At 37.9% G+C, this 26,888-nt stretch overlaps 4 protein-coding genes across 5 annotated transcripts in view; 2 read left to right on the top strand and 2 right to left on the bottom strand.

Annotated features, from left to right (window-relative positions):
• Window positions 1-153: 153 nt before the first annotated feature.
• Window positions 154-3,951, bottom strand: LOC110376427 (calcineurin B homologous protein 1). Its single transcript, XM_064039657.1, has 4 exons — window positions 3,639-3,951; window positions 3,158-3,421; window positions 2,580-2,673; window positions 154-1,375 (listed from the first exon to the last, which is right to left on the bottom strand). The coding sequence occupies exons 1-4, from the start codon at window positions 3,703-3,705 to the stop codon at window positions 1,231-1,233; spliced, it is 570 nt and encodes a 189-aa protein (XP_063895727.1). The 5' UTR covers window positions 3,706-3,951; the 3' UTR covers window positions 154-1,230.
• Window positions 3,952-4,166: 215 nt separating this feature from the next.
• On the top strand, window positions 4,167-8,962 carry LOC135118269 (uncharacterized). 2 transcript variants are annotated; one of them, XM_064039655.1, is made up of 5 exons: window positions 4,167-4,794; window positions 7,262-7,468; window positions 7,707-7,823; window positions 8,475-8,591; window positions 8,813-8,962. In XM_064039655.1, the coding sequence occupies exons 1-5, from the start codon at window positions 4,755-4,757 to the stop codon at window positions 8,959-8,961; spliced, it is 630 nt and encodes a 209-aa protein (XP_063895725.1). In that variant the 5' UTR covers window positions 4,167-4,754; the 3' UTR covers window position 8,962. The 2 variants fall into 2 exon arrangements, with proteins under 2 accessions (XP_063895725.1, XP_063895726.1); XM_064039656.1 differs by having other exon boundaries at window positions 4,173-4,794; window positions 8,475-8,905.
• Window positions 8,963-12,888: 3,926 nt separating this feature from the next.
• Window positions 12,889-26,888, top strand: part of LOC110376431 (dynein regulatory complex subunit 7) — a 126,398-nt gene continuing 112,398 nt past the window's right edge. Inside the window, exons 1-2 of the mRNA XM_064039849.1 lie at window positions 12,889-13,483; window positions 13,641-13,766. Of these exons, the coding sequence (XP_063895919.1) occupies window positions 13,028-13,483; window positions 13,641-13,766 (582 nt within the window). The 5' untranslated portion in view covers window positions 12,889-13,027. The remainder of the gene's footprint in view (window positions 13,484-13,640; window positions 13,767-26,888) is intronic.
• On the bottom strand, window positions 14,708-19,559 carry LOC110376425 (protein distal antenna). The gene is made up of 2 exons (XM_021334892.3): window positions 19,248-19,559; window positions 14,708-17,422 (listed from the first exon to the last, which is right to left on the bottom strand). Exon 2 carries the CDS (start codon window positions 17,404-17,406, stop codon window positions 15,868-15,870), a length of 1,539 nt encoding a protein of 512 aa, XP_021190567.3. The 5' UTR covers window positions 17,407-17,422; window positions 19,248-19,559; the 3' UTR covers window positions 14,708-15,867.

Below are 26,888 nucleotides of genomic sequence, written 5' to 3' on the forward strand. Positions count from 1 at the left end.
TTAACATTTCTTTGTACAGTCACTAGAGAAATTATGTAAGTTTGTAGACAATTATTGAAACACTAAAATAAGTACTTATAATTGCTCAATTGACGAAACCGCTAGATACTTTTGGGGTTTTGCTAATCGTACCAACACATTTCTTTATATGACTGTACTTAAGTATCGTGGTTCCTCTATCGGAAGTAAATGCTGCTATATGCTGTCAACAAGTCTATTCGTCGATATAAATGCGAAACACTATAGTGCAAACAGTTCTATCTACTTTCACTAGATACAACGTTAAACACTTTAATAAAAATTACTTTTGTAACCTCCCTTCCTCTTGCTAAAACTATTTTCCAAACAATACCAATTTATGTAAGTATTAAAAATATTCTTTAGTATGTGCCCAATCAATACTAGCTAAGTTTTTAAACATTTTATTTGTCCATTTTACTTTTCTCGACTTTACGTAGTTGCTATCTTCGCTATGAAACTTCTAGTTTCCTCTAGCTAGTTCAAAAAGGGAGTCTACTCAAAATGGAGATGTCCGATTGAATATATCTTTATGCAAACATAGATATTTCATCATCGAAACCCTACAATATTTTCCAATAGTTTATTATCTTTACAATCATCCCTGTCCTGTCACAAGTTATTGCACATCACAGGATATAAAGAAAAAAAGACGAACATAATATTAAGAAGGTTCAACACCAATAATTCTGGAATTTCTGAAAATTTCTAATTAAATAATTGGCATTTGTTAGCATCTTAGCCATGTTGTCAACGAAATGGTGACTGGCTGTGAAAAACATAGAATCTTTGACAATAAATAAGATAATATCGTTTGTGATGTTACAAACTAATGCATATCACATGAAAATCAATAATAATAAATAAAACAACCCACCTGTTTGCTGCATTAAACATCTTAACAAACTAAACTAGAACAGCAAAACGCTTAATCTAAATCACTCATATACATATTAAGATATCTAAGCATTGTTAATAGCTTCACTAGTTGTCGCCCGTGGTGTCACTCGCTATAAAAACTTTAGATAATGTGATATACAGTACCAGGATGTTTTCTAATTTCATATTAAATTCATCTAAATCTGTTATACTGAATACCGAACGAACAATCAAACTCTCGCATTAAGCTTTCTTATTAAACAGCCCATACAGGATAATAGCGAGCAGAAACATCAGTATGTACTTAATATACTCGGTTCAGGAGTGCGGAGGTCAGTTGAGGAACCGGATGGACATCTTCTGCTCCACATCTGTCCTCTCCAGCGCGTGGCAGAACTCCTCGAAGCATATCATCTGGTCGTTGTTGGTGTCAGCTTCCAGGATTGTGCGTTCAGCAATACTCGTTAGTTGCTCTTCACTGGAATTTATAAGATTATTTTGAAAGAGCTGCCACGTGTAAAGCGCACTACACACCAACATCGTCGGCAGCTTTGGTGTGTAGTGCGCTTAAAATGCGCATGCAGAGGTAATGTACCCACGTTATGAACAGACTATAGTACCTATATGAATTTACCGAATGAAGTAAACTAAATAGTGAAGTTGTTAGAGGGTATCCCCACAAATTATCAGTTCAAACACATTTTAGCTTGCAAGACTACTGTTTATCCTGGTGCGTGAAGTACTTGCCCGAAGAAGTGAGTGTAATCGCTGCCGAAAGCTGTCACGAAAACTACCTAAAGGTCAGAGGCAGCATACCAGATCATCATCCTACGAGCCTTTTGTTCTATGTTGAGTTGAGTTGAGAACTATGTTGGGGTCGGCTTCCAGTCTAACCGGATTCAGCTGAGTACGGAGGTTTGATACCCAAGGCGTGAAAATAATTAACTTAGAACTGTTTAGTGGCAAATCCGAGCTAATCTTCATAAGTCATAGCTTATCAGGTCACGACCTAATGCACTGGATGAGGCCACACGTGATTATGAATGATCGTTAAAATGTGTGTTTAACATGATGTCTCGTGTTATGTCTATTCGAGCGTGTAAGTCACTGTTAGGGATATTATAGATGCTGAAATTGGCTATGACTATAAAACTTATCAGTCCTGAGTCCTTGCTCAATATATGGAGGCCAAGGAGCACAAGAAGTACTCTCAGCTGACTGCTGAATGAATGTTATGATGAATTTACGTTCTCCGAAAAGTTTTCATTGTTTTACATAAAATACTTTAGCAATAATGGCACTGACTGATTCCGAGCTGTATTTCTGCATAATCAATTATACATTTTTATCAACTGATTCAAAAGTATTATTACTGACTGAGTTTCACACTTGTTATCTTAATCTAAACACTTTATAATCCTATTATGTGAGGTAATAAAACCCGGCTTTTGCAGTACATAAATAACACCTAAGATAAGTGTTTCCAATGCTAAATGGATATTTCATGGAGTACATAAACAACAAGAACTGTTTTAGTGCAGCTAGAGTAAACTGTACCTCCGATCCACATTCATCACATCCACAGTTTTGACCTATCTACATATCAAACACTACCTTCTGCCAGCGGTTTCACCCCCATGCCGTGGGAACCTCTGCATGATGTTTAAAAATTGACAATTTACCTTATGTTAGCTCCAACCATCATGTGCAGAATAGCTAGCAGCTCATCTCTTGAGATCTTGCCGTCATTGTCCAAGTCATACATTGAAAATGCAACTGAAACAGTAAAAAAATATAAGTTATTAGATTTACACATAATTAATTATAATTACTTAATCCAGGATTGACAATTTTTTTGATAAATAAAGATATGTTGCATAAAATAAAAGATATGAAAAAAATATATAAGAGAGGGAAGATTTGAGATTCTATTACAATCATGACTCAACAGTTATTAACCTTTTGTATGTCACTTTAGAAACAATTGATTACTATCTTTGTAACACTGATGGACAAAAGGTTAATAATGAGGTGTGTATTAATTTAAAGGCTCAGACTCCACCAAAGTAGCATTATTCTACATTCAATAGAATTTCTCAGCTCAGGGATGCTACTATGATTGAGTCTAGATACAAGATGTGTGTATAACTACATTCTATAGGTTGTTTTAATATTTCTCTGCTATGCTTCACTTTGGTGACATATTCTAAACACTTTTCAACATATGCATATGAACTTTTTCTTTGAATGATCTACTTACACCTCAGCTTCTCATCCCGGCTATTAAGTTTGTTCTCCCTATTCTTCCTGATAGGCCTGAAGTGGGCAAGTACCCTCATGAATTGCAGGAAGTTAACCCTATCATCATGACTCTCAGCAAAGAACGAGTGGACGATACGCTCGCTCAGTGGGTTGATGGCCAGCTCCGGGATCCTCAAGAAGTCTTCCCTGGAGAGAGTGCCGCAGTCATTCTTGTCTAGCGAGGTGAAACGGGAGTACAGCCTCTCGATTTGGTTTGGTGTAACTGGAGATTGTAAGAAAAAATATAAAGATCATTAGGGAAACAGGTGATGTAATAACATACATTACCTACACATTGCTGGAAATGTAATTTAAAAGAAGCATTGGTTGGGAAAGTCAGTTGATATTTACTCAGACCTTAAGACTTAAGACGGTGAACTTAAAAATGAAAAAAAAAAAATTACAGGATACACATTGTTATTGCTAAAAAAGTTACTTACATCCAGTTTCCTCTTGAATTTGAGCGATTTCTTCTTCGCGTAACAAAAGGGACGATTTGTTACCCATATTGGACACACTTACGACACGACCACGAAAGGACCTTTTACCTCTGATAAGACTCAAAGAACTTTGATTGCACAATTCAAAGTCTAGTAAGCACAAAACAGCTGTTACGAGATTATGGAAATAAAAATTCCGATAGGAAAGACTAAAACTGTATTAACATAATTAGAATTATGAACAAAACACGATTAAACGCACTGCGAACAAAGTTCAATATAAACAAACTCAAGATTGAACAAGGAAAATATAATATTTCGTAATTTATGGCAAGTGAATCAACAATATGATTCTTTCACGGTTATAAAAATATTTATTATATTATATGAAATGCAGATATTATAGGTTCTTCAAATTCTGCACAACGATATTTTGCGTTAATTATTTTACATTATAGAAGAGAGAAAAAGAAATTGAATGAAATAATCAATTTTTGATATGACCAGGGGCTGGTCACTGCCGTACTTGACTAGATTTCGGTAAAAAATTTAGAAAAGCGCCATCTGCAATCCTCTTCCTAAAGTATTTAATATCTTCAAGTGATAATAGATGGCTCTTTAATCAAAAATTAACTTCCATAAAATATCACTAAAATTATTGAAATCTAAAAATTATTTTATATATTAGTATTACGTAGGAAATCTATCAATTATTTTTATTAAATCTGTACACTATTTTATATACATAAATTATTTTTCTATAATTATTTTTTTGGTTGGCAATAAACCGTGCCAACTGCCAATGCTGAAGTTAGAATTTGAATTTTAATGGCGAGTACAGTACATACAATTTGTGTGTTAAGTTTTCGTCCATTTAAGTGTTTTCTGCTGTTGACTTGCGTTGATTTGAGTTTTACTCATCCGCTGTGTTTTCGGTGAATTAGTGAGTGAGTTGAGCTGTGCTCCTCTGTTTCATTGTTTCACATAACTTGCGAAAAGACGCCATTAGTGTTTAGTATTATTTGCGATAAAGACGCCTTTTTTGTGATATTTGTGAAATAGACACTGTTATTGTGTTATTAGCGATTAGAGACGCTTGTTTGAGTGCATATAATCATGCCGAGGCGGTGCGAATTGGGATGTTCACACAACCCGGGTAAGTGCTTTCTTTATCAAGTTCATAGTACCTAGGGCCCGATTCTGTTAATAGTATCATTAAGTTATTAATATCAAAATTGAATAGAAATTAAATCGCAATATCAGTTTTAACCATTTCGGGCATTCTGCTACTAATATTTATAAGACCAATCGTATTCCAACGACATTCGATTGGTTGCTATTGGTCTGCCGTTTTGGTTTATAGGTACATATTACCATATTATTCTTAGTCTATATTGCCATATTGCCTCAAAGTCGTGGTGGCCTAGTGGGTAAAGAGCCAACCTCACAAGTATGAGGGCGTGGGTTCGATTCCAGGTCAGGCAAGTACCCATGCAACTTTTCTAAGTTTGTATGTACTTTCTAAGTATATCTTAGAAACCAATGACTGTGTTTCGGATGGCACGTTAAACTGTAGGTCCCGGCTATCATTTAACATCCTTGGCAGTCGTTACGGGTAGTCAGAAGCCAGTAAGTCTGACACCAGTCTAACCAAGGGGTATCGGGTTGCCGGGTAGCTGGGTTGAGGAGGTCAGATAGGCAGTCGCTCCTTGTACAGCACTGGTACTCAGCTGAATCCGGGAATTATTCCCAATAGTCCCCTCTAGCTGTCCTCGGGGTGACAGCGGAATGTCTTCCAGTTATCACGGGGTGACAATTTGTGCCGACTGTTCCCTTTGAAAACTGACTAGAGGGACAAATGGGAAGTCTATTTCTCAGTTGTCACGGGGTGACATTTGCTCTGTTCCTTCTTCCTTCCTAAGAAAAAATGTAATTACCATAGATTTCAGGTTTTTTATTTATTATGTTACATAGAATCACATAAAAAAATATATATATTATTATTTTAACTAACACAATGTCAACAGGCTTACAAAAATCGATTTTTTTATAGTAGTTAATACTACTATAAAAAACCAAAACAACATTATGTTTCCTATAATAGGCACAATCACAGATAACTTTAATTAATACTAATCACAGATAATCACTAATGGTTAAGTTAAAAGTGCTTATTAGTCGCATGCTTATTTGTAACACAGTTTGTAATCTTGTTAAATTAAATAAAATTAAGAAAACGATTGGTGTTAATAGAAATTAATAATATGTGATGTACCTATTAAAGGAAACACAATGTTGTTTGTTATAAGAAATAAAAACCTGAAATCTATGATAATTACATTTTTTTCTTTGGAAGATTCTATGTAGCATAATAAATAAAAAACCTGAAATCTATGGTAATTACATTTTTTTTTCTTTGGAAGGAAGAAGGAACCGTAGCAAATGTCACCCCCCCGGTGACAACTGAGAAATAGACTTCCCATTTGTCCCCTCTAGTCAGTTTTCAAAGGGAACAGTCGGCACAAATTGTCACCCCGGTGATAACTGGAAGACAATTCCGGCTATCACCCGAGGACAGCTAGAGGGACTATTACTACATAGTATAAAACAAAGTCGCTTTTTCTGTCATGTGTCATGTTGTATGTCCCTATGAACGCTCAAATCTTTAAAACTACGCAACGGATTTTGATGCGGTTTTTTTTAATAGATAGAGTAACTCATGAGAAGGTTTTTATGTATAATAACATCTATTAAATAATGGAGAAATACTGTTACCCGTGCGAAGCCGGGGCGGGTCGCTAGTTGGGAATAATTCGAATCCGGTTAGACTGGAAGCCGACCCCAACATAGTTGGGAAAAGGCTCGGAGGATGATGATATTGCCATATTGCAATCGTAAATCGTTTGCAGACAATATGATTCATTATTGAATCACAGAAAAGGATAAACACGTTTATTTAAAAGAAAAAATAGTGGAATGCCACATACGCTTCAATCGTAATTGAGTCGTGATTGGATCTCAGTCGGATGTGAATCGCATGTCGCTAAAGTAAAATTAGCAGGGCAGGATTCTGCGCAATTTTTCTTTGAAATAAACGTTTTATCCTTTCTGTCATTCAATAATGAATCATTTTGTCTGCAAATGATTTACGATTGCAATATGGCAATATAGACTAAGAATATTATGGTAATATAGACCAAAATGGCAGACCAATCGCAAACCAATCGAATGTCGTTGGAATACGATTGGTCTTATATTAGTAACAGAATGCCCGATATGGTTAAAAAAGCTGTTGCGATGCAATTTCTATTCAATTTTGACATTATTAACTTAACAGAATCGGGCCCCAGAATCGTGCTCCTGAAAGCTCCTAGTCATCCGGATAAACTTGTCATCACGGGAGATACCAACTCAGTCAATTATAAGGTTGGGCGTTTAGAGAAACACAGTTCCTTACGAGTAACCATTTATTACTGAATCCCATATGAAATGATACATGATTTAATAAGATAGACATACATAGATAGACACGCGCACACATACATAGGTAATAGGTATTCATTCATACATACACTATACAATATCAGCATACAAACTTCATATTTTTGTAATTTATTTTTCAGGTGTGACACAACATCAATTTCCACACCCAGAAAAGAATCCTGAGTTATTCAAAGCCTGGGTTAATATAGTTGGTGGAAAACTGGAGACTGCAGATGATATCAAATTTTACAGAAAGCGAGTCATCTGTGACATACATTTTGCAGACAAGTTTAAGAATCGCAACAACCGTTTAAATAACATAGCTGTTCCTACTCTCCATCTTCAGGGTAAGATTTAGATCTTTATTCTTGAACTAGATCGCAATGCCACCTACTGAGTTAAAATTGCCATTAAGAAAACAAAATTCTTAATTATTCACAATTAAACTGAACTGAAATCTTTTAGGCCACCTGTTTGCAGTATATTAATATTTAATTGGATATAAAATGCAGTTCATTCACCCCTTAACCAACTCGGTGAAGGTTGTTGTTTAGTGGGATCTTAGACTTGTTTTACTATTTCCAGGTGCTCCATCACAAGATGCTCATATGCCTCCTGCAACTCCACATATACCAACTGAACTTCCTATGCCTGAACATAATATATGGAATCTGCCTTCTACATCAAAGCAAATAGTCACTGGTACGTAAATGCTTGGCTACCTACATTCTCAAATTATGTTTAACTAGCTGCCATAATTAAATACTGCATTTTTTATAATAATAATCCCCATGGGGCCACCTTGACGTGATGGGGGAAGGCATGAACGCTTAAAGAAGTCAGTAAGAACTAGACGACCCTGTGCCAATTGGTAAACATGAGGTACCATCAGAAAATATAGTCATAACACCTCGGCTAACCCTTTCCAACTAACGGTCCCAACTTCCCAACTAACCTTCCCTTTCCCTTTACCTTCTCTTCAGTGTCTGATAAAATATATATCTTATTACTTTAAAATATGTACTCTGCAGTCACCTTCTCTCTTTCACCTCTTAACTTTTCTTTTTCTTAAGTTTTAAAACATTGCTCCTAATATAATTTAATGCGACTACGAAATAGAGTAATAATACCCCAGGCGGGTACCGGAGCTAATCGCGATGGAGAATCCCGCCCCCTTTGTATTCTGGGTGGGGGCGACGCTTTTAAATTTCATTTTTTCATAGATACCTTTAAGGCCACCTGTTTGCAGTATAGTAATATTTAATTGGATATAAAATACTGTTCATTCACCCTTAACCAACTCGGTGAAGGTTGTTGTTTAGTGGGATCTTAGACTTGTTTTACTATTTCCAGGTGCTCCATCACAAGATGCTCATATGCCTCCTGCAACTCCACATATACCAACTGAACTTCCTATGCCTGAACATAATATATGGGATCTGCCTTCTACATCAAAGCAAATAATCACTGGTATGTAAACGCTTGGCTACCTACATTCTCAAATTATGTTTAACTAGCTACCATAATTAATTACTGCATTAAGTAATATGTAACTGTTGTGTAGTCATTACAAACACACTTCAACTTGATTTATTGTAATGACAATTTAGGTTAATAATCCTCATGTAACTCACACTAGTAATTTTGATGTTTACAATGACAATGGTGAATTATTATTATTTTATTTTCAGCTGCACCTCCCAATGCGTGTGTTATAGCAGCAGAACATAATTATTGCAGTAAACATGGTATACAACAAAGACGGAAACTTAAAGGAGACAAAAGTAAGTGCCAATGTAGTTTATACCATAAGATATCCAAAAAAAATGTTTATACATAGGCTACTTTTATCTGGGTGTGGAAAGTAGTAAAGTAAAAGTTTTTTTTTTTTTGCAGAAAAACTGAAATCAACTTCATCGCTGGAGAATGAATTAAAGATTTCAAGATTCCAAATGAAGAATTTAAAAACCGAAATTATTCGGTTACGTAAACGGAGTAGTAGTTTGAAAGAAAGATTAGCCAGCGTTGATAAAATTAGCAATACAAATTGTTTAAAAAAAATAACGAGAAATATGACAACTGCAGCAAAAATATTCACAAACATGCAGTACACCCAAACTCACAAGAGAGCTCGTGGGCGGAGGTTTACTTTAAAGGAAAAAGTTTTGTCTCTCTCCATGTACAAAAAGAGTCCCAAGAGTTATACTCTTTTATATAAATACTTTACATTGCCCTCTATAAAATCATTAAAAAGGCTTCTTGCGAAAATTGAAATAGAGTCGGGGCTAAATAAGTTTTTATTCATAAAAATGAGAAAGACTGTGAAGGAATTAAGTCCAGAAGATCGCCTCTGCTGTCTTATTTTTGACGAGATGTCAATATCGCCGCAGATCCATTACGACGGATCTAAGGATAAATTAAAGGGATTCGCTTGGCGTAGTAAAAAAATTGCTGACCATGTTTTAGTTTACATGGTCAAAGGATTAAAGAAAAAATTTAAACAGCCTGTTGCATACTTTTTTACAAATTCTGTTAACAAAGCAGAATTAAAAGCCTTGACTATAAAAGTCATTAAATATGTTCAGGGTACAGGGCTTAATATTTTGTGCACAGTGTGCGACCAAAGCACAGTAAATGTCAGTGTAGTGAATGAAATTATTGAAGATAGTAGAATAAAATTCATAAAAGAAAATAAGGAATGGAGACATGATGTAATGGAAGTAGGGAAATCTAAAATTATCCCATTATTTGATGTCCCTCATTTATTGAAAGGGGTAAGAAACAATTTACTTACGAAGGACTTAAAATATTTCGACTTCGAAGAAAAGGTTGAAAAGACGATAAAATGGGAATATTACCAGAAAATTTATGAAGCGGACAAATTACATGGTGAATTAAAAATATGTCAGAAACTAACTGATGAACATATTTATGTGGAGAAAATAAAAAAAATGAAGGTCAAACACGCAACCCAAATTTTTAGCCGCAGTGTTGCTACAGCTGCAGAACATTTATCTGCTAGGGGCGATTTATCTAATGAGTGCCGCCAAGTAATTACATTTACCAAAATGATGGACAATTTATTTGATTCCTTAAATTCAAGCTCATTTAATATGATACATGGAAAAATGTATAAATGTGGTGTTAGAAACAATTCTCCTCATCATGAATTATGGGAAAATGCCAAAAAGGTATTAAAATCAATAAAATTTATTAAAGTTAAAAAAGAAAAGGAAAATAAAATAAGATTAATTGAAACGAGTTCGGTACCTTCAATAAAAATTTTATACGTACTATTGAGGGCATGCAACAGTTGTGGAAAATATTATCCCAAAATATTTATTTGATACAATGATGACCAGAAACTTTAACCAGGACCCACTGGAAAATTTTTGGGAACATTAGAAGTTTTGGGGTGAGGAATACGGCACCCAACACAATTAGCTTTGAAGGTGCCTATAAATCACTTCTTTTAAATAATTATAACTCACCCCATTCACTTAACGCTAACTGTGAAAATGATGACAATGATTGTCTTCAGACATTGAGTTTCTTTTTGGAAGACAAACTTTTAGAAAACACTTCTAATGTTCCCAGTAATGAGGTTCTACCATTTCAGCAAGAAGAAAATGACGAAATTGAGGTGCCTTTTATAAATTTAAATTCTGAGCCTGCTGATGCTGGTCAGGCCAATTATGTATGTGGGTGGGTGCTGGCTAAATGTTTTAAAAAAGTTGCTAAATCATGCAGGCACTGCAAAACTGAACTAACTGGCGACAGTCAATTAAAATCAAATAGTTATATAAGGGCAAAAGAATATACAAAAGGAAAACATTGTCTGTTGTATCCCAATATAGTGGCGGAAAAAGTTTTTAAAGACATACAAAATATTGTAGTAGAAATTTTGAAAAAGAATGTGCCAAAAACTAAATTAAAAGAAAAGATAAAAATGTTTTTAGACATATTTGTGGATTATCCTTTCACCTGCGATATCCACAAGATAGAATTAAGAAATGTTTTTGAAAACATTACAATAAATATTTTGGTATATAGTTGGTGCCGCTCAATTAATCGAATTTTATCAGGTAAAATCCAATATCGTGATGAGGATGATGAAACTAAACTTTCAGCGAGCATTGGGGTGCAGAGCGGAGGACAGCGGGGCGGTACGGAGCGGTGCGGAGCGGGGCGGTGCGTGACTCGCGTGCAGTGTGTCTGTAAAAATGCGCGATTCCAAAAGCATGCTCCACTCCGCTCTGCTCCGCTCACTGACCACTCACCGCTCTTCATCGCTCCTCTCCGCTCAGCTGCGCTCCTCTCCGCCCAGCTCCGCTTCAGTGGAAACACTGACCACTTTTCACCGCTCTTCTCCGCTCCTCTCCGCCCAGCTCCGCGTCAGTGGAAACGCGGCCAAAGTCCAGGGCACGCGCCGGTTGCCGCTGCGTAGGGTGATGTCTCGAAGATCTAACAGGTTAGGCTTTCACATGCTTCATGCATAAAACCATTACACAACCGAAGTGATTCAGAAGTATTTCGCAAATTACATAAAAAATACAATGTTATAATATAACCTAACTTTTACTATAATTCAGATAACTTGGTTTCTGGGTAGCCAAAATTCACCAAATTTTTAGTGAAGCCTTGTTATTATATCCTCTTACAAATAAGGCTACTTTGATTCAGTTAACACCTGGGCCCAGGAACCTATGGAGCCATTCCCTTCTCCTTTATTACAATAAACATAAACATAAGTAAATATGATTTTTATTTAATTCCAGGTCGCCTACTAAGTACTTTCTAAATGTTCCTACATAACGTTGTTCTGTTGAGTTGTAGTAATCTGTGTTGTATTTCCATATTTCAATAAATAACTATTTTCTACATTCTGTGGCTATATTTTGTAAGTACGTACGTATGAACAAATTCCCCTAGAATATCTATAGACGGTTATTCGTCATCTCGACACACTAAACTCACCACGAATGTGTCGAGTTGGTGAAACTCAAAATTTGTACATTTATCATGTCGTCAACTCGCCACGTCAAGATTTTAATTCGTGTCCAGTTAGTGAAACTTAGATTTTATCACTTTTATGTTTTCGCCAAGTTTGGGAATCAACTTTTCGCGTTTCAAACGTTTGCAAAATGGACGTTCAGTGGCCGATGATGTTTGTGACACAATGTATCCAGTTGGCGAAAACATAAAAGTGATAAAATCTAAGTTTCACTAACTGGACACGAATGAAAATCTTGAGTGGCGAGTTGACGACATGATAAATGTACAAATTTCGAGTTTCACCAACTCGACACTTTAATGGTGAGTTTAGTCTGTCGAGATGACGAATAACCTGTAGACAATACTGATGTATACATGTGTGTGAAATGGGATGTACGCACACATAAACAATTTGTTTCGGCAGACGATACCAGATGGCGCTTCAAAAATCGTTTGAAGGTTGCAGAAAAAAATCGAAGTGGGTTCTCTATTCCCAATCTATTTACTATACTCTATGGATATGACTTTGACATTTTGATTCTGGGTTGACGTTTCTAGGACTCGTTTAGAAACACTTTTGCAATTTTTTCATGTTGCGTCTGAGAATTAGAGATTTTTTCAGTTTTTTAGCATAAAAACATATCCATAAACTGAATATCTTATGTAATAATATTTTTGTTACATGATTTCGCTGAAAACGTACATATATGCACGTTTAGTTCGTACCTAGCAACTGTAAGCTGAGTTTTCAGTTTACAAGTTACCTAAAGAGGGTTGCATGGAAACTGAAATCCTGAAAATTGTTATGTCAAAATTATGATAAACATCAAAGATACACAATAAACAAGTTTCAGCAATTTAATGAGAATTTCAACTTTCCTTAGAAAATAAAACTTAAATAATTATATAAAATGAGTGCTCCTGCCCCAAAAGCTTCACCGGAACCACGTCCATCAGAACCGAAACCAGCAGATCAAGATGCGCCTAGTCTAGTGGTTGCACCACTGGAACCAGTGGAAGAAGTTAACGAAAATATCCCCAGCGAAATATTTGAGCGTCCGTATGAGGAAGACCACTTTATCGAAAATCCCGCTAAAATATTCGGGCTAAAGGAAATCTTAGAACCGTTAACTATACCTTCGCTAAATAATGTTATTTATGAGCTTGGAATCGTTAATATGTGCTGGCCAGAGATCAGTGAGCCGGTATTCGAGACTCGGACATGTTTTCCTCCAAGCTACTACACAAATAGTACGAAGGAGCGGTTACTATTGGCTTATGCAGAGAACTTCCGGCGACAGTTTAATTTTCATTTTAAAATGCGAAAGCCCCTCTTGTTGCAAGTGCCTAACGAATGTGGTTTGCAGGTAGGTTTTATTACTTAGGAATTAGGTACGCGTGATCCATATTCTAGAAGTTAAGCTACCTATGAAAGAAGTTTTTTGCCAAAGTTACGTTTGGCAAGCCGTATTTTTGTCATTATTTTTTTCTATTGCCAATTTGCCATTCATTCTTTTATTTTAGAAAATGGTGTGCACTTCAATACGGCCGACTAAGCTGTGCTTTGCTGACACCAACTCTTGGCAAGGGGTTGCATCTTTAGTATCAGATTACTTCGACTACGAGCCTTTAACTAAACCCACATTACACGTGAGTAATAGATTGTAAGTTCCAGCTTTAAATTATCTACTAAATTACCACTTAATACCTAAGAATTATTTTTAAAAATCTATTTTGATATCACAGTAGTTTTAGATCCGCTATCAGCCGCTAGATGGCGTTACTTGTACCGATTTACCACTGGTCGCTAAAGTTTACCTCAACGACCAAAATGGCAAGAGCGAGTTTATCAAAAAGCTTAATATTCTACCGTAAATTGCATAGGTGTCGCTGAATGGTGTGAATCATATGAAATATTATGTCCGGAGTGAGTTTGCTGCATACACAAATTTTTCATTGTATACGCTAATTCTTTATTTAGATAAGAATATCTTGTCATAGTATGATTTATTTGGTCAGTTTCAAAGATGCAATTCATATTATGACAGTATTCCTCTATCAATATATAATGCATATTAAATTCGAAGCGAATCCTAAGTGTTTTTTTTTTATATTTTATACTATAGGTGTATTCGTACGGTAGCAGGTTGATAACTTCCTCATATTGTGGTTTTTTTTCTATTTGTGCTCCTGCAACTTGCAAGCGATGACAGCAGTTTTTTACGTCCCGAAATTGAAATACAAAATTCTTTGGTATTTTTTACTCGTGCCGTTGTTTAGTTAATCGTACTGTGTTACAATCAGCTTGTTTAATTCAGAGTAATTTAGTTTTTCCAATTAAGTTTTTTGGGGCCTTTGCCTCTGCGTTTTTGCCTTCATAATATCAATCAAAAGTGGCGACTGTTTACATTCCAACAGGTTGGTCTCTGCTGTTTCTTTTTAGCAATTGTTCAGTTAATGTTAGGCCGTCTTGATATAATGGAACTTTTTGAGGAGAATAAATTAAGACCAGTTAGCAATTAGTGGTCGAACGAAACTAAAATGAAGTGTCTAAAAGTGCAGCATCATGAGGAAAATAAAACAGTATCGACTTAAGGTTCAATCAAGTTTAATCATTCAACATTTTCGAGATCACAAGTAGTGATAAGAGAATTTATAATCCAATTTTTTAATTTTGTACAAAATATCAATCTCTCGAATAATTTTCCAGTGGAGCTAATATTAACGTGAAATGCAAATCAATAATTCTATCTTCTGTGGGAAGGAGATACCTACAATTTTTGAACTTTTTCTTCTAATAGAGCAGTCACGACCGGGTGTCGCCGCGACCTCACACCATTGGACAACCTCTTAAATAACATTAAGATAATACACTCTATTAATTAGGAATGTACTTACAATAATAATAATCTCTCAATAATTTATAATTTTGATCACAGTGTCCTTAACTGTTAACGTTAACGTATAATACAATTCCGAGTCGACACGTCGACGTTGTCTACAATATACATAATATATAAAATACTGAGCAATAGAAAACAATTACACAACGAGTGCCTAGCTAACGCAATAGAGTCATCTATATCTTAACAATATTACCTTGTTCTTACGATTGGCACAACAATACATTCGCATCCTTTCAATATTTTTGGTATTGGCCGAGAGGCGCGCCGGGCGCCGCGGCTGAGCCACGCCGCACGCACGCCGCACGTACGCCACACACACGCCACTCACACTACACGCGCTACTACTCAGTGAACGGTTGAAAGGACGCCGTGCGTGACTTAGTATTAGTTTGACTTGAGGTAGAACATAGGGATTCGACTATAAACTATAGTAAGGGTACAACTAGGAATGTAATTGTCAAATGGCAACATACAGCGGTACTATCTAAACTATTTATTTAACAAGTTTTGTGTGCATCGGTAAGAGAAAACGTAGATAATATAACATTCAATTTACAACAGGTGTAACTATCTACCCATCAAGTTTCACATAGACTCGGAAACAGAACGTCCGACACCAAACAAGCCGATGGAAACCCCTGACTTGCGCATGCGCCGGGCTCCGTCGGCTTGTCTGGTCCGGCCCAGTCTTACAAACTAAAGAATAATGCATAGCTTTTCTTTTAGAACAAAGAAATTACGCAAATTTGGCTACACATATCACAAGTGAACGCTTACTGGCGACAACGTAACTATGTACATAATTGAAATATTCCCTGTAGCGAGCGGCAGTCCTGGCGGGGCGTCTACTTGCGGCGGGCGGCGTGGTCGGCGGGGTGCGCGGGGTGCGCAGGGGCGGGCGCCCGGCGGGCTCGCAGGTTGTGCAGCAGCGCGCGCAGCTGGTGCACGTGCATGCGCGTCACGCTGGGGTCTCCGCTCGCCTCCAGCCACGCCAGGAACTTGTCGCCGTGCTCCAGGGCCTCGGCCGCGCCGGACTCCCACTCGCCGCTAGCTGGAGACGCTGACCGCGTCTCACCACTCACGGTCTGGTTACTGTTGTTGAATAGCAAGTTATCGAGCACTGTACGAGCTTTGGTCTGGCTTCGGCTTGACTCATGGACCCGCTCCGGTGTCGGTTCTTTGTTTTCTGTCCCAATCTCTGGACTGGCAGCGGGCTCAGCTACTCTCGGTTCTACGCTGGGAGTGCGGCGAGGCTCGGGATCATTCTGTGCCTGAGTATGCCCTGGACTAGTCATGGCTCCACGCTCCTCCTCAGCCTTGCCTTTCGTTAGGTGTGAGTACAGGATATTTTCTGCTGACTTATCCTTTGGCACCTGGGAGGCGGGTTTGTGTTTATCTTCAGGCAAGGGCATCGCTCCTCCGAACTGTTTATAATATTGCCAGAGCCAAGAGTTTCTGTTATAATCAAGATGTGAATTAATCGGTGCAGCAGCTGCAACCGGTTTAGGCGGCAAGGTTGGTTCACTTGGTTTCCCGAGCTGGAGGGGATGCGCCGTCGTAGTCGGCGCAGTAAGGTCCAGCATTGCCTGTTGTGTCTTGAGCCAATACCAGAGCGTGTCGTCTACTGGCTGGTTGGCAGCAGAGTGCGACGTGTGGTGGCTGGATTTTGACAAGCTTGTGCGGTACGGATCTGAATGATGATGTGTCTTGCTGCGATGATGATGCTTGCCATCGTTCAAGTTAAGCACTCCATTATGAGCAGGCTTAGGAGATCGTACAGAGCGGAGCGCGCGACTTGCTGGTTGAGCTGACAGCGCCGACAATCCAGGATTCAGTTGAGCAAGCAATGTCAAATTGGTGGCGATCTCATTGAAGCTGAGACCAAGATGCGAGTGCGTCAGGCCCGGCAGATGAGGCAGGCCTGATAGTGGGCTGATAGCACTCATAGATACGCTGGCGCCAGGGTCCGGTCGGCGCTCACGAGGGATGTGGGATGTAGGGGATGAAACGGTGCGTTTGGTGGTGAGCTCAACAGGAGCGTCGATGGAGGGCGTGGACTGCGACACGATGGGGGCGGAGCTGACGGGAGCAGACAGGTCGAGGCCGGTGGCCACGGGAGAGGGCGGCGCGGCAGGTGACTCAGTGCGCGCGCGCTTGTCGGGCGGCTCGCCATCATTGCTCTTATCCGTGTCAGGTGAGGAGAGGCGGGAAGTCATGTACCGCAGCTTGTCCTCGTTCTTGCACCAGCCACGCAGCGTGGACTCGGGCACGCCGATGTCCCGCGCGACCGAGGCCTTGGACTCGCCGTCGTTGACGCGTTGGATGGCCTCGATCTTGTCGCTGGGCGTCAGTGCGCGCATTGGACGCTTGCCCTTGGTCGCCATTGTGGCGTCGCGCTTGCTGTAACAAACAAACATATTATAAATTAATTTTGTTTAACTTTTTATATCATCTAGCGGTTATTCCATGTGTGGTCGATTCCTAGAGTTGGCTATATAATACATAATAGCTATAGGTCAGTTGAGTCTTTAAAATGCAACACGTATCACTTGAATATTATTCAACTCGTGTTTTAAAAAATTAGGTGAATTAATATTCATCCTGAGCGCATTTCATCAGAACTACTTTACGTTACTACCACTATGTATTTCTTGCAACCGAATTATGAATGCATGTCTTAATACCTACTCTTATTTTCCTCAATGATGGTTAAAGTTTTGTCGTATAACGTCAGTATGATACATCATCGTTACGGAATGAAAAATAAATACCAAGCATTATAACATATGAATTACCAAATTAAGGCAAAAATTAAATTATCCGGTAAATGTACGGTATTTATTTTGTGGTACGGTCTGTCAACAATTAGGTACCTATATTATATCGGATATACTAATAACAAGTTAAAGATTTCCTTTGGTATAAACACCAAATATAAAGTCATTATTTACACTAAATAAGTACTGACTTGAACTGTCGCCCGAATGTTATACAATAAACTTCAATGTTACCACTTAATGTAATTAAATTGCAATAAAATTACGAAAAAATACATTTAACAGGCCGCTAACACGTTAACAACTGTTGCCATAAACAAAAACGTTTACGCGGGAAGCTATAAAGTTACGAAAAGATAAACAAAAAGAAGACATAAAATTATGACCTACGACAACATAGGCGGCAAAAGTTGTCGGGTCGTTGACACGGTGACCTTGCGAGCGGTTAGCGCGCCTCCGCCCGTCGCCGAGAGATGGCGCTAGGCGCACGAACGTCAGAAATGCGTACTGTTTATTTGTATCGAAATGGAAAAGTTGATTGCAATGTTTATGTCATCTGAATGTTGAGTTGTGAGCTAAATTATGTAGGGAAGATACAAAAGATACAAAATTAATGTAGCACTATTCATACAATTTATTTAATTGAGTTATTGGCAAGTTATTTTATTATGCGTGTTAAGTTACCTACACTTCTGAATTTCATAACTTTGCGTGCGGAAAGTTTTCAGTTAGTCTTTTAGCGGGACATTTCTATAAATGAATTTAGTCGTACACATTTTGAGAAAACTTATTTGGATTAAGGATTAAGTAAGAAAGTAATATTCCAGTAGTGAATTATTAAATGAATGCCGATATTAGAAATTCGTGACAAATAAAATTTAAGTGTAGTGAACATTTTAACATCTATTTCTTTTATCAGTATAATTTTAAGGTAATGTGTGTGTAGGTATTTAATTTTCACCAAAAGTGAACATGACTGGACATTAAATAAATTACATCTTGGCCTTTTAACCATTTTTATTTTGCAGTCGGGTTTTTACTGACTTGCATAAAAAGAGATGCAAGTGAATTTCAGTCTGAATTCTTATGTGACAATTAAACAATAATACTATTTATTGGTGTTAAAAATGCCTTAATTTATTTTGAATACAACAAATTTTCTGAAAGTTCTGAAGTTCTAGCTTAAGGTGTTAACAGAGATTTTAGTAACTAAATTATGGCATAGGCAAACAGGCAACTTGCAATTATGATGATTATTTCATATCTACCTTGCATCTAGATTATCGCTTTGGTTTAGAGGTTTCACTAATGAAGTTTCAGCTTCATAAAACTGACTGATCACTTTTCACACACAAAGAACAAAACGTCTAACATTCACTTGGCAAGTAACAAGTTGGAACCTACATGGTAACAGTGATAAGGCTTGAAATACAAAGTTAGCAACTTACTTGCGAGCCGGCCCCGGCACGTGTGCTGTGTTTACAATTTTTGACAAGCCAGCCGTTATTGCAATATTATAAACGGCCCGTGAATGGAGCACTCCGACCAATAAAAATATAGTCCGGGTGCGCAGTGCGCGGCACGTGTACACACGAGTTCCACTGATCAGTTGGTCACTTGTCACTGAGAGAGTGCGGCGAGCGAGGCGCGCGAGGCAGAGACGTGCGTCGCGGCGCGCGCGACCCGACTGTGTGCCCGCCGGTGATAAGGCCGGGCCCGCGGCTCGCGTCCGCGGCCGGCCGCTCCTCTCCTTTGTGTCCGTCCGTCACCCCCCGCCCCACCGCGATCTTGCCGCCTCCTCGCTTATTCCTCCGACATTCGAGCCGTGCTCGCCGGCCCACCTATCCCCCGCAATATATTAGCTCGATTAATTATTAATTTTAACGCATCAACTTTCCAAGCGAAAAAATCGCCGCCTCTGAATCGTAACTTTTTCAGACGACAACTTGCGGTCGTAGGACGAAAGTTTTCTCACAATCGTGGTGTTCCACAACTTTTCTAAGTGGCTAACTTTGTCTCGTAATAACGTCTCGCGCCCGTCTACCAAGTAATAGTTGGCAACTAATTACTCTAGTTCCCGCGGCCGGAGTCGCTTTCGATGTTTTTCAGTGGGTCGGCACAAACAAATGAAACAAAAACAATGTAGTTAGAGATGATAAGCGATGGGCTCGCCTCATTGATATGCTACGAAGTTTCGTAGCGCTCGCTACGCTTCATTATTATGATTATGTTTTACGTAGCAGTTCATTTTTATTGCGCGTACTATTTGTTGTTTCCGTAGCTCGTAACTTGACAGTGACTTATGTATGATGATGTTTGTCGAAGGCGGCTTGGTGTTATCTTAAGTATTATGCTTTTGAAACTTAAGTGTATAATGAGTTCGGGTAAAGACGGTTCAAGGGTGATGTACGTGTAGTAATAAATTATGTATTTTGGGTGGATTTTTTATGATAATGGGTTTTATCATTGAGTTGTTTACTTGATTTCTTAAGCAAACAATATGTATTTTCTTGTAGGGTATGTATTTGCTCTAACACTACGCATATACACTATAACATTCCTACTGGTTGGCATCGTATATGCATTAGTATACTAAATCGCGGGTGAAAGTGTTCACATTACGTTATTGAGAGGCGCTAAATGGCAAAGTTTACGCTAACACTTATGTCACACAACTGATACGGAATTCCATGTCACATTGCATTTTGAAATACATAATATAAGTACTTACAACTGTTATCCCAAAGATATGATGAACCAAGTGAAGCTATTTTCATATTACTTCTTAGTTCTTACTAATCTATTGACGTTGCAAGTTTTCGAATGTTTTGGTTAAAGTACATATTTTTGACGTTTATACTTTTCATGCTAAGCAGATGGAAAAAGCTTACATTAATTGCATTTGTAGCAGTCTTTGTAATGATAAGTGAATGGCAAAATTCCTTACTTTCGAAACGGGCATTGACTGGAAATTATTTCTTTTATTAAATTTTTAACTAATAACATGACAGATACGTTTTTCTTTTTCCCCTAAAAATAGTACCAGAGTATATTTAATATTTCTATTTATATCAAAGTAAAGTTACAAACAACCTGTTGTTTGCTATCAACATTAGTTTGAAGTGTAATCCCTGCGCAGGATTACGCGTCCGTTGATCCACTTCTATAGTATTAACAACTATGCTGTTTCAGCTATTTTCTATGAGTTTCAGGAAATCGTTGATGAAATACAAGTGTTTTTTGTTCATGGCTTATATTTAGAGTAGGTTCGTATTGGAGGGATAGTATTAAAATTGGAGTTTTGTGATAAATGACTGTATAGATTTTTGGACAAATTCGTTTCTAGAGTGAGTTTGATGGTCATTTATAAATTAGTTCTTTGCTAAGAGTCAATGAACTTATCTCGTCTGCCTAGCTTTTTGTCTGCTATTTTAGGGTTTGGCTCTAACTGAATGCAGCTTACTACCAGTATTTTTCATGACACGACTGACTATCTGAGTAAAATCTCAACCCAGTTTTTCATCTGTCAGGGGTTCAGTGGCAAAAGATTACCTACATATGTATAACTACCTACAGACAGTCAATATTGTATGAATGACCATATTAGAAAGGGTTTTACACTTACAATTCGACCATAGTAAGGACATATGAAACCTTGTTCTGTAGCTAAAAGCTCGTATACAGATTGTAAAGAGCGAATTCGGTGCGAAGTCAGGGACCTTAAGTAGGTCCTGTAGTCTTAGAACATCTCATCATATAGGCACTAGGTGTAGTTCATGTGAGCGATCTTTCGATTACCTACGAACTGCAAATGCAAAGGGGCTTTCTTCGCAACAAAAATTTGCGCAGACACATACCAGTAGGTACACTCTCTATTCCCTCTCTCTCATAACCCGCCAATGTGACAAGATCGGAGAGAGATCAGGCGCAGGACCGACATCGACGTGCTCTACGAAGCGCGATTGCGTCAATCTCCAAATTCCGATTCCGGGAATCGAATCTCCATATACATCAGTCGTGCTATACGACTGCTGGACCAACAAGGTAGCAGTTTCCTCTGAAAAGGTGCTAGGTAGATAAAGATAGGTGCTCAAGTCTACCAAGCCAAACTACAGCCGCGAGACATTGGACGTGTCGTATTCCTAAGCATGTACGCTGGTGGGTGTAGGTATGTTTTTGCGCCGAGGCTACACAAAGGCTCTCGGCTTTCGGCTCTCGGCCTCGGCCTCGGCTCCGGCCGCGCCGCGCCGTGCCGCGATTTACGACGCGTCGCCCGCACTGTATTTCGGGCATTGGCGATGTGTGGGATGTCGGTTGCGTTGGAGGTGGTATTTTAAGTTGGGTTAATCATTCGATTTTCTCTTATGAGTGGGTAGTACTATGATTGACTTGAGCTGAGTTACACGTGTGGTTTTCATGTAGAATAAAGGAGGCTTCCTAAACCCTTCATGAACAACTGTTGCCTTCAACGCGACGTCTGTCATTCTGTAAAACGGGAGCTAGGTAAATTAATGGAATGTTGATAATACCTTGTATTACTACATTTTTTACAATACATACTCACTTGGCATACGTACCCAATAACGCAAGTCATCATCACAGAAGACAACTCCCAAAACAAACTAAGACCATTACATTGCCGCATCGCCCCTAACTACACTCGCACGTCAGTATGCACGTTCTCTAGTGATTTTGTTATCGGCGCGCACCCTCGGCGACATCCGACGCCGCGCCATTACCCACTCCTCCCCTCCCCGGCGCCCGCGCCGCCGCGCCCCCGCGGTGTTGCCAACTAAATACGAGATAATTGATGTTTAGCGGCCCGTACGTCAATAGTGCGCTGATATGACTAGTTGCTTGGGCTCGTTTTGTTTGGCTAGAAGAGATTTTGAGTCTAAATAAAATCGTAGAAATTGAATCTTGATAAAATTATGTAGCTAAGCATACGACCTTGTGAATTGAAACATAAGCAACTGACCCGCGACAAATATTACTATTCGCCTGAAAAAAAAACAAGAATTTCCACAAACTTACCCCACTATATTTCCTGAAAGGTACGTATGACCTGTTTTCACATCATTCAAATTAGCAGGCAAGCGTCATGTCAAACATGAATAACTGCAGAACATTGAGCCATTCATAAAAAGAACAACCTACAACGTTATTTCAGCCACATCTGGCAACCCCGCGCCACTCATTAGCCAGTCGAGATCGCCTGCAGTCGATGCGGCTCGAATTTTTTCTACTTAACTGTATATGTATAGGTACTCTTCACTACGTAGGTACCCTTTGAAAGCTAAACTTCATCGAGGTCCTTGATTAGGAAAACGAAAACCACTTTTGAGGATAATTTACTTACTACTCCTTCATTTTATCTTGCCATATATGATGTGTCTATGATAGACCAAAGCTTCATCACTTATTTTGTCATTACGATTGACCGTGGAGGTTGGATTAATATGTCCTGAAAAAAACTGAATGATTAACTACTTTGACGGGCATGAGCAATAATGTTTGTGACTATACAATAAAACTTTACTATAAATAAATGATTATCATAAATCGTAACGTGTATACTCAAAAAAACAATTCCATGTTTCCTCAAAAGCACTAGTTAATTACAAATATTATATATTAAAGTAAAAAATACCTAACTCCGTTCGCGATTAGCCCCGAATACTCGATGATATTACGCACAACATCTGACACCAAGCTTATTCGCTGATGATGCGTTAAGTTACACTGGCCATCGTAAGCAAGATACGGACGCAACTTGATACCTATACGTTCTCAGACAATTAGCCATTAATATTATGCAATTGTACCTACTTTGAAGGTGGTTATTGAAGATCGTGCGGTAGGTAGATGACGAAAATATTTGTATTTTGAATTTTGAAGAACTTCTTACTTTGTAAAAACTGCGGTTTCACCATCTTTCGATGGGTCCATGTTCTTAGTATTTCTGGGTACACGGGTAAGTTATGAAATCGGACCAGCAATTCCTAAGATTATCGCTTTTAATCGAACAAATTCTCTAGCTTGATAATATTAGTTTTAGATGTGATTGCTATTGTTATGGGACAGGGATTTAAGAAGTAGACTCTGGTCTCTAGATCAAAGTTAGTAGCATATGAAGAGAGAGGTCTTAGTACAGCTATGTCTTGGTAATACCGGTTAATGATGATATGGGATTGTTAAAAATAACCCAGGATTCTCAGGGTAGTCGCCGACGTCAAATTTCGGAAAATAGCAAATTAAATTTTTAAATGCCTGATAAGTTCTATTAACACTAACTATTTGTCTAATATTTTAATATTCTATAAATTATGCTAAATACTATAAGTAAATAACCTTCACCAAAACTCAAAATTACTTTAGAGAAATCAACAAGTAAAACTTGAGCCTTCTTGGATTACATCCACGTGTTTGATATTAAATGTCCGCGCAGTACCGCTTAGTGTGATGTTCAAAGCGTATTTTTGTTACGCATTATATTATTAAATACATAGTATGCATAGTATACATATGTCTGCGGGTTCACTTGCCTTGTATTTTTTGCGTATGTTGATGAAAATAACTCAGGGTCTGTTGAAACTTTTCCCTCAAATGATTTTGTATATTTGCGTATCTATCAATTATCAGCTGACACAAGCGACAATTCAGCTTTGGATTGCATATTTTTTGTCATCAATAATCAATATTGCAACTAAATCAGGCCACGTAATTATGAATCTATGCTAATATAATAAAGATTAAAAAAGTTTCCTCTCAAAAAGGTTCCGAAACTACTGAATCGATTTGCAAAATTCTTTCACTTTTTAAAAGCTCACATTCTTCTCGAACAGAAGTATCTAACAGGCTTTATCTAATCCCGGTAAAGTCTAGTAAATAATGAAATAATAAGTGCTTCATGGCAATCTGTGACGTCTTTCTTGCTTTTGGCTCACGCATGCATTTTACAATAGATGTTCTTATGTATAAATGCTGCAGTTTAGAACCTAGTTTTACACATCGTTCTACGCTTCAAATCGCTGCTTACATTAAAGCCTATAAGTAACCGACTTGTATTACTTATTCGGAGTCGTGATGTAAGTGAGAACGGGTGTCGATACGAGTATGTAAGCCGTGGACTGAGGTTCACGCCGTAACATGCTTTACATGACTTATTGCATTTAGATTATGTTGGTAGACTCATCGGCAGTTTCGTTTTGTTCCTTGTAGTTATTCATAAGCTTTAATGACACAAAACCGCGAATTAATAATGTAAATAGATTCAAAAATATTGATAGAATTTTCCGAATTAAAAATTAATCGTTTTTACATCGCTTTTACTATGCCGCTAGGCAATAATTAGCGATACCGCCAAGGATACCGCTTGAATGAAAACTGATAAGTATATGAATGAAAACTGAAACACTCAAAAACCTTGTATTATTTTATATTTAAGACTTTTTACTTGTGAGCTGTTTGTGATGTTTTTTTTTGTAGTTTACATTATCTATAGGAATCTTTTCTATTTGCGATGGTTGAGGACAAACTGAATTCTTCACTCGCCTATCAAATGTCTATTGACTTGTCCGTTTACAGAACATATAATCCGTTTAACGTACCTCATAAATAACATTTTGCAAGTATGTCGATATGTCTACACAGATATTCGAAACTGCAATCTGAAGTCAGACATTCCACTATTGTTCTATCATTCTTGTTAATGTTGCAAGCTCAAATATTGCTGGTCTGTATACGATGGAATTATAATGAAGGACAGTTTGCATGCGGTCTATCCGGTTGTGTTAGAGCGGTGTGCGTATGGTATCCTTTAACCATGTCATGGACATCGGAATGTTCACTCGAGGTTGATAACGAGAGCATACGAGGAAAAGTACCTACTACTAAATAATAGTAGTGAACTATTTCATATATCGACAATTTTTATATGAACTGGATTGAATCACGAGAGTGCCTTACTTTTTATAATTTCTACGATTTTCAACCTAACTTCGATCAAGATAAAAAACATGGAAGTTAAACAATGTGTAAGCAAAAAGTTTTGCAAAATGAAAAGTTTTATTTAGGCTGTCCATTTCAGCACTTCTGTCTATTATATACCTAGTTACGGTTGAAGGCGATTCTTAAGGTCTAAAAGGGGCCTAGTATTTATAAAGAGAATCACTGTTATTGTTACATTAAGCTAGCTAACTTAGTATCAAAGATTCTAAGGCCTGCAGACTATTACGTGACATTTTGTACTCGCCGCTGCTCCTACGCGTTACTTGCTATACCTATAGCACAGTTTAAATATATTCTCTTGTAAACAGTTGTGAAGCTGCGTACTTACGTGCGTAATAATGTCACTCACACACGCATGTGTTCCATGCACGACAGCACCGATAGCGCCGGTAAAAGCTCGTCTATGTACGTGTGTGTGTGAGTGACATTTTTACGAAAGTTAGTAGCTACCTTCACAACTGTACGTCTATATTCTGTGCCTAGGTATAGTTAGGTAATCATTGGTTAAATTTACATCAAAGACGAGCCTGCTTGAGACTGGACTGAAATTAATGGAAAGCGATTAGGTCTATAGTAACCTAACATTAAATGACAGACTAATATTCTAATGTCCGTTTCCAATATTCGGTCTATCTATTGATACGACTACTGAAGATAGAATTTTGACGTTAGACCCGTAATGACAAAATTCTCCCTCTTCTAAACAAAACATCGATAGATTGATTTTGGGAACGGCCGTAAGTAAACAAAGCGCGCTTGGACATTCCTGGTAGGTAAGTCTGGATACAGGAATATTTTCCAATGATCTCATTTTCACAGCATAGTACAACAATACCTTTTGTTTTAACATAATAAAATATAAAACGTTCAACAACATGCTTCCTATCCTAATTATAATTCCAAAGTCTTGCATCTCAACGTTCGCGACGTGGCTACCTATCCATACATACTAACTTACACACGGTATTTTGTGCTCTATAGCTGCAGTTATAAGGTAGGTTTTGCAGTGTAAGTCATTGTAGTAAACAACACAATAAGTTTTCTGTGTAATTGTTATCGCGACACCGCGCTGCAGGGCC

This window comes from Helicoverpa armigera, chromosome 20 (genome assembly GCF_030705265.1).
Source record: "Helicoverpa armigera isolate CAAS_96S chromosome 20, ASM3070526v1, whole genome shotgun sequence".
Classification (NCBI taxonomy): Eukaryota; Metazoa; Arthropoda; class Insecta; order Lepidoptera; family Noctuidae; genus Helicoverpa; species Helicoverpa armigera.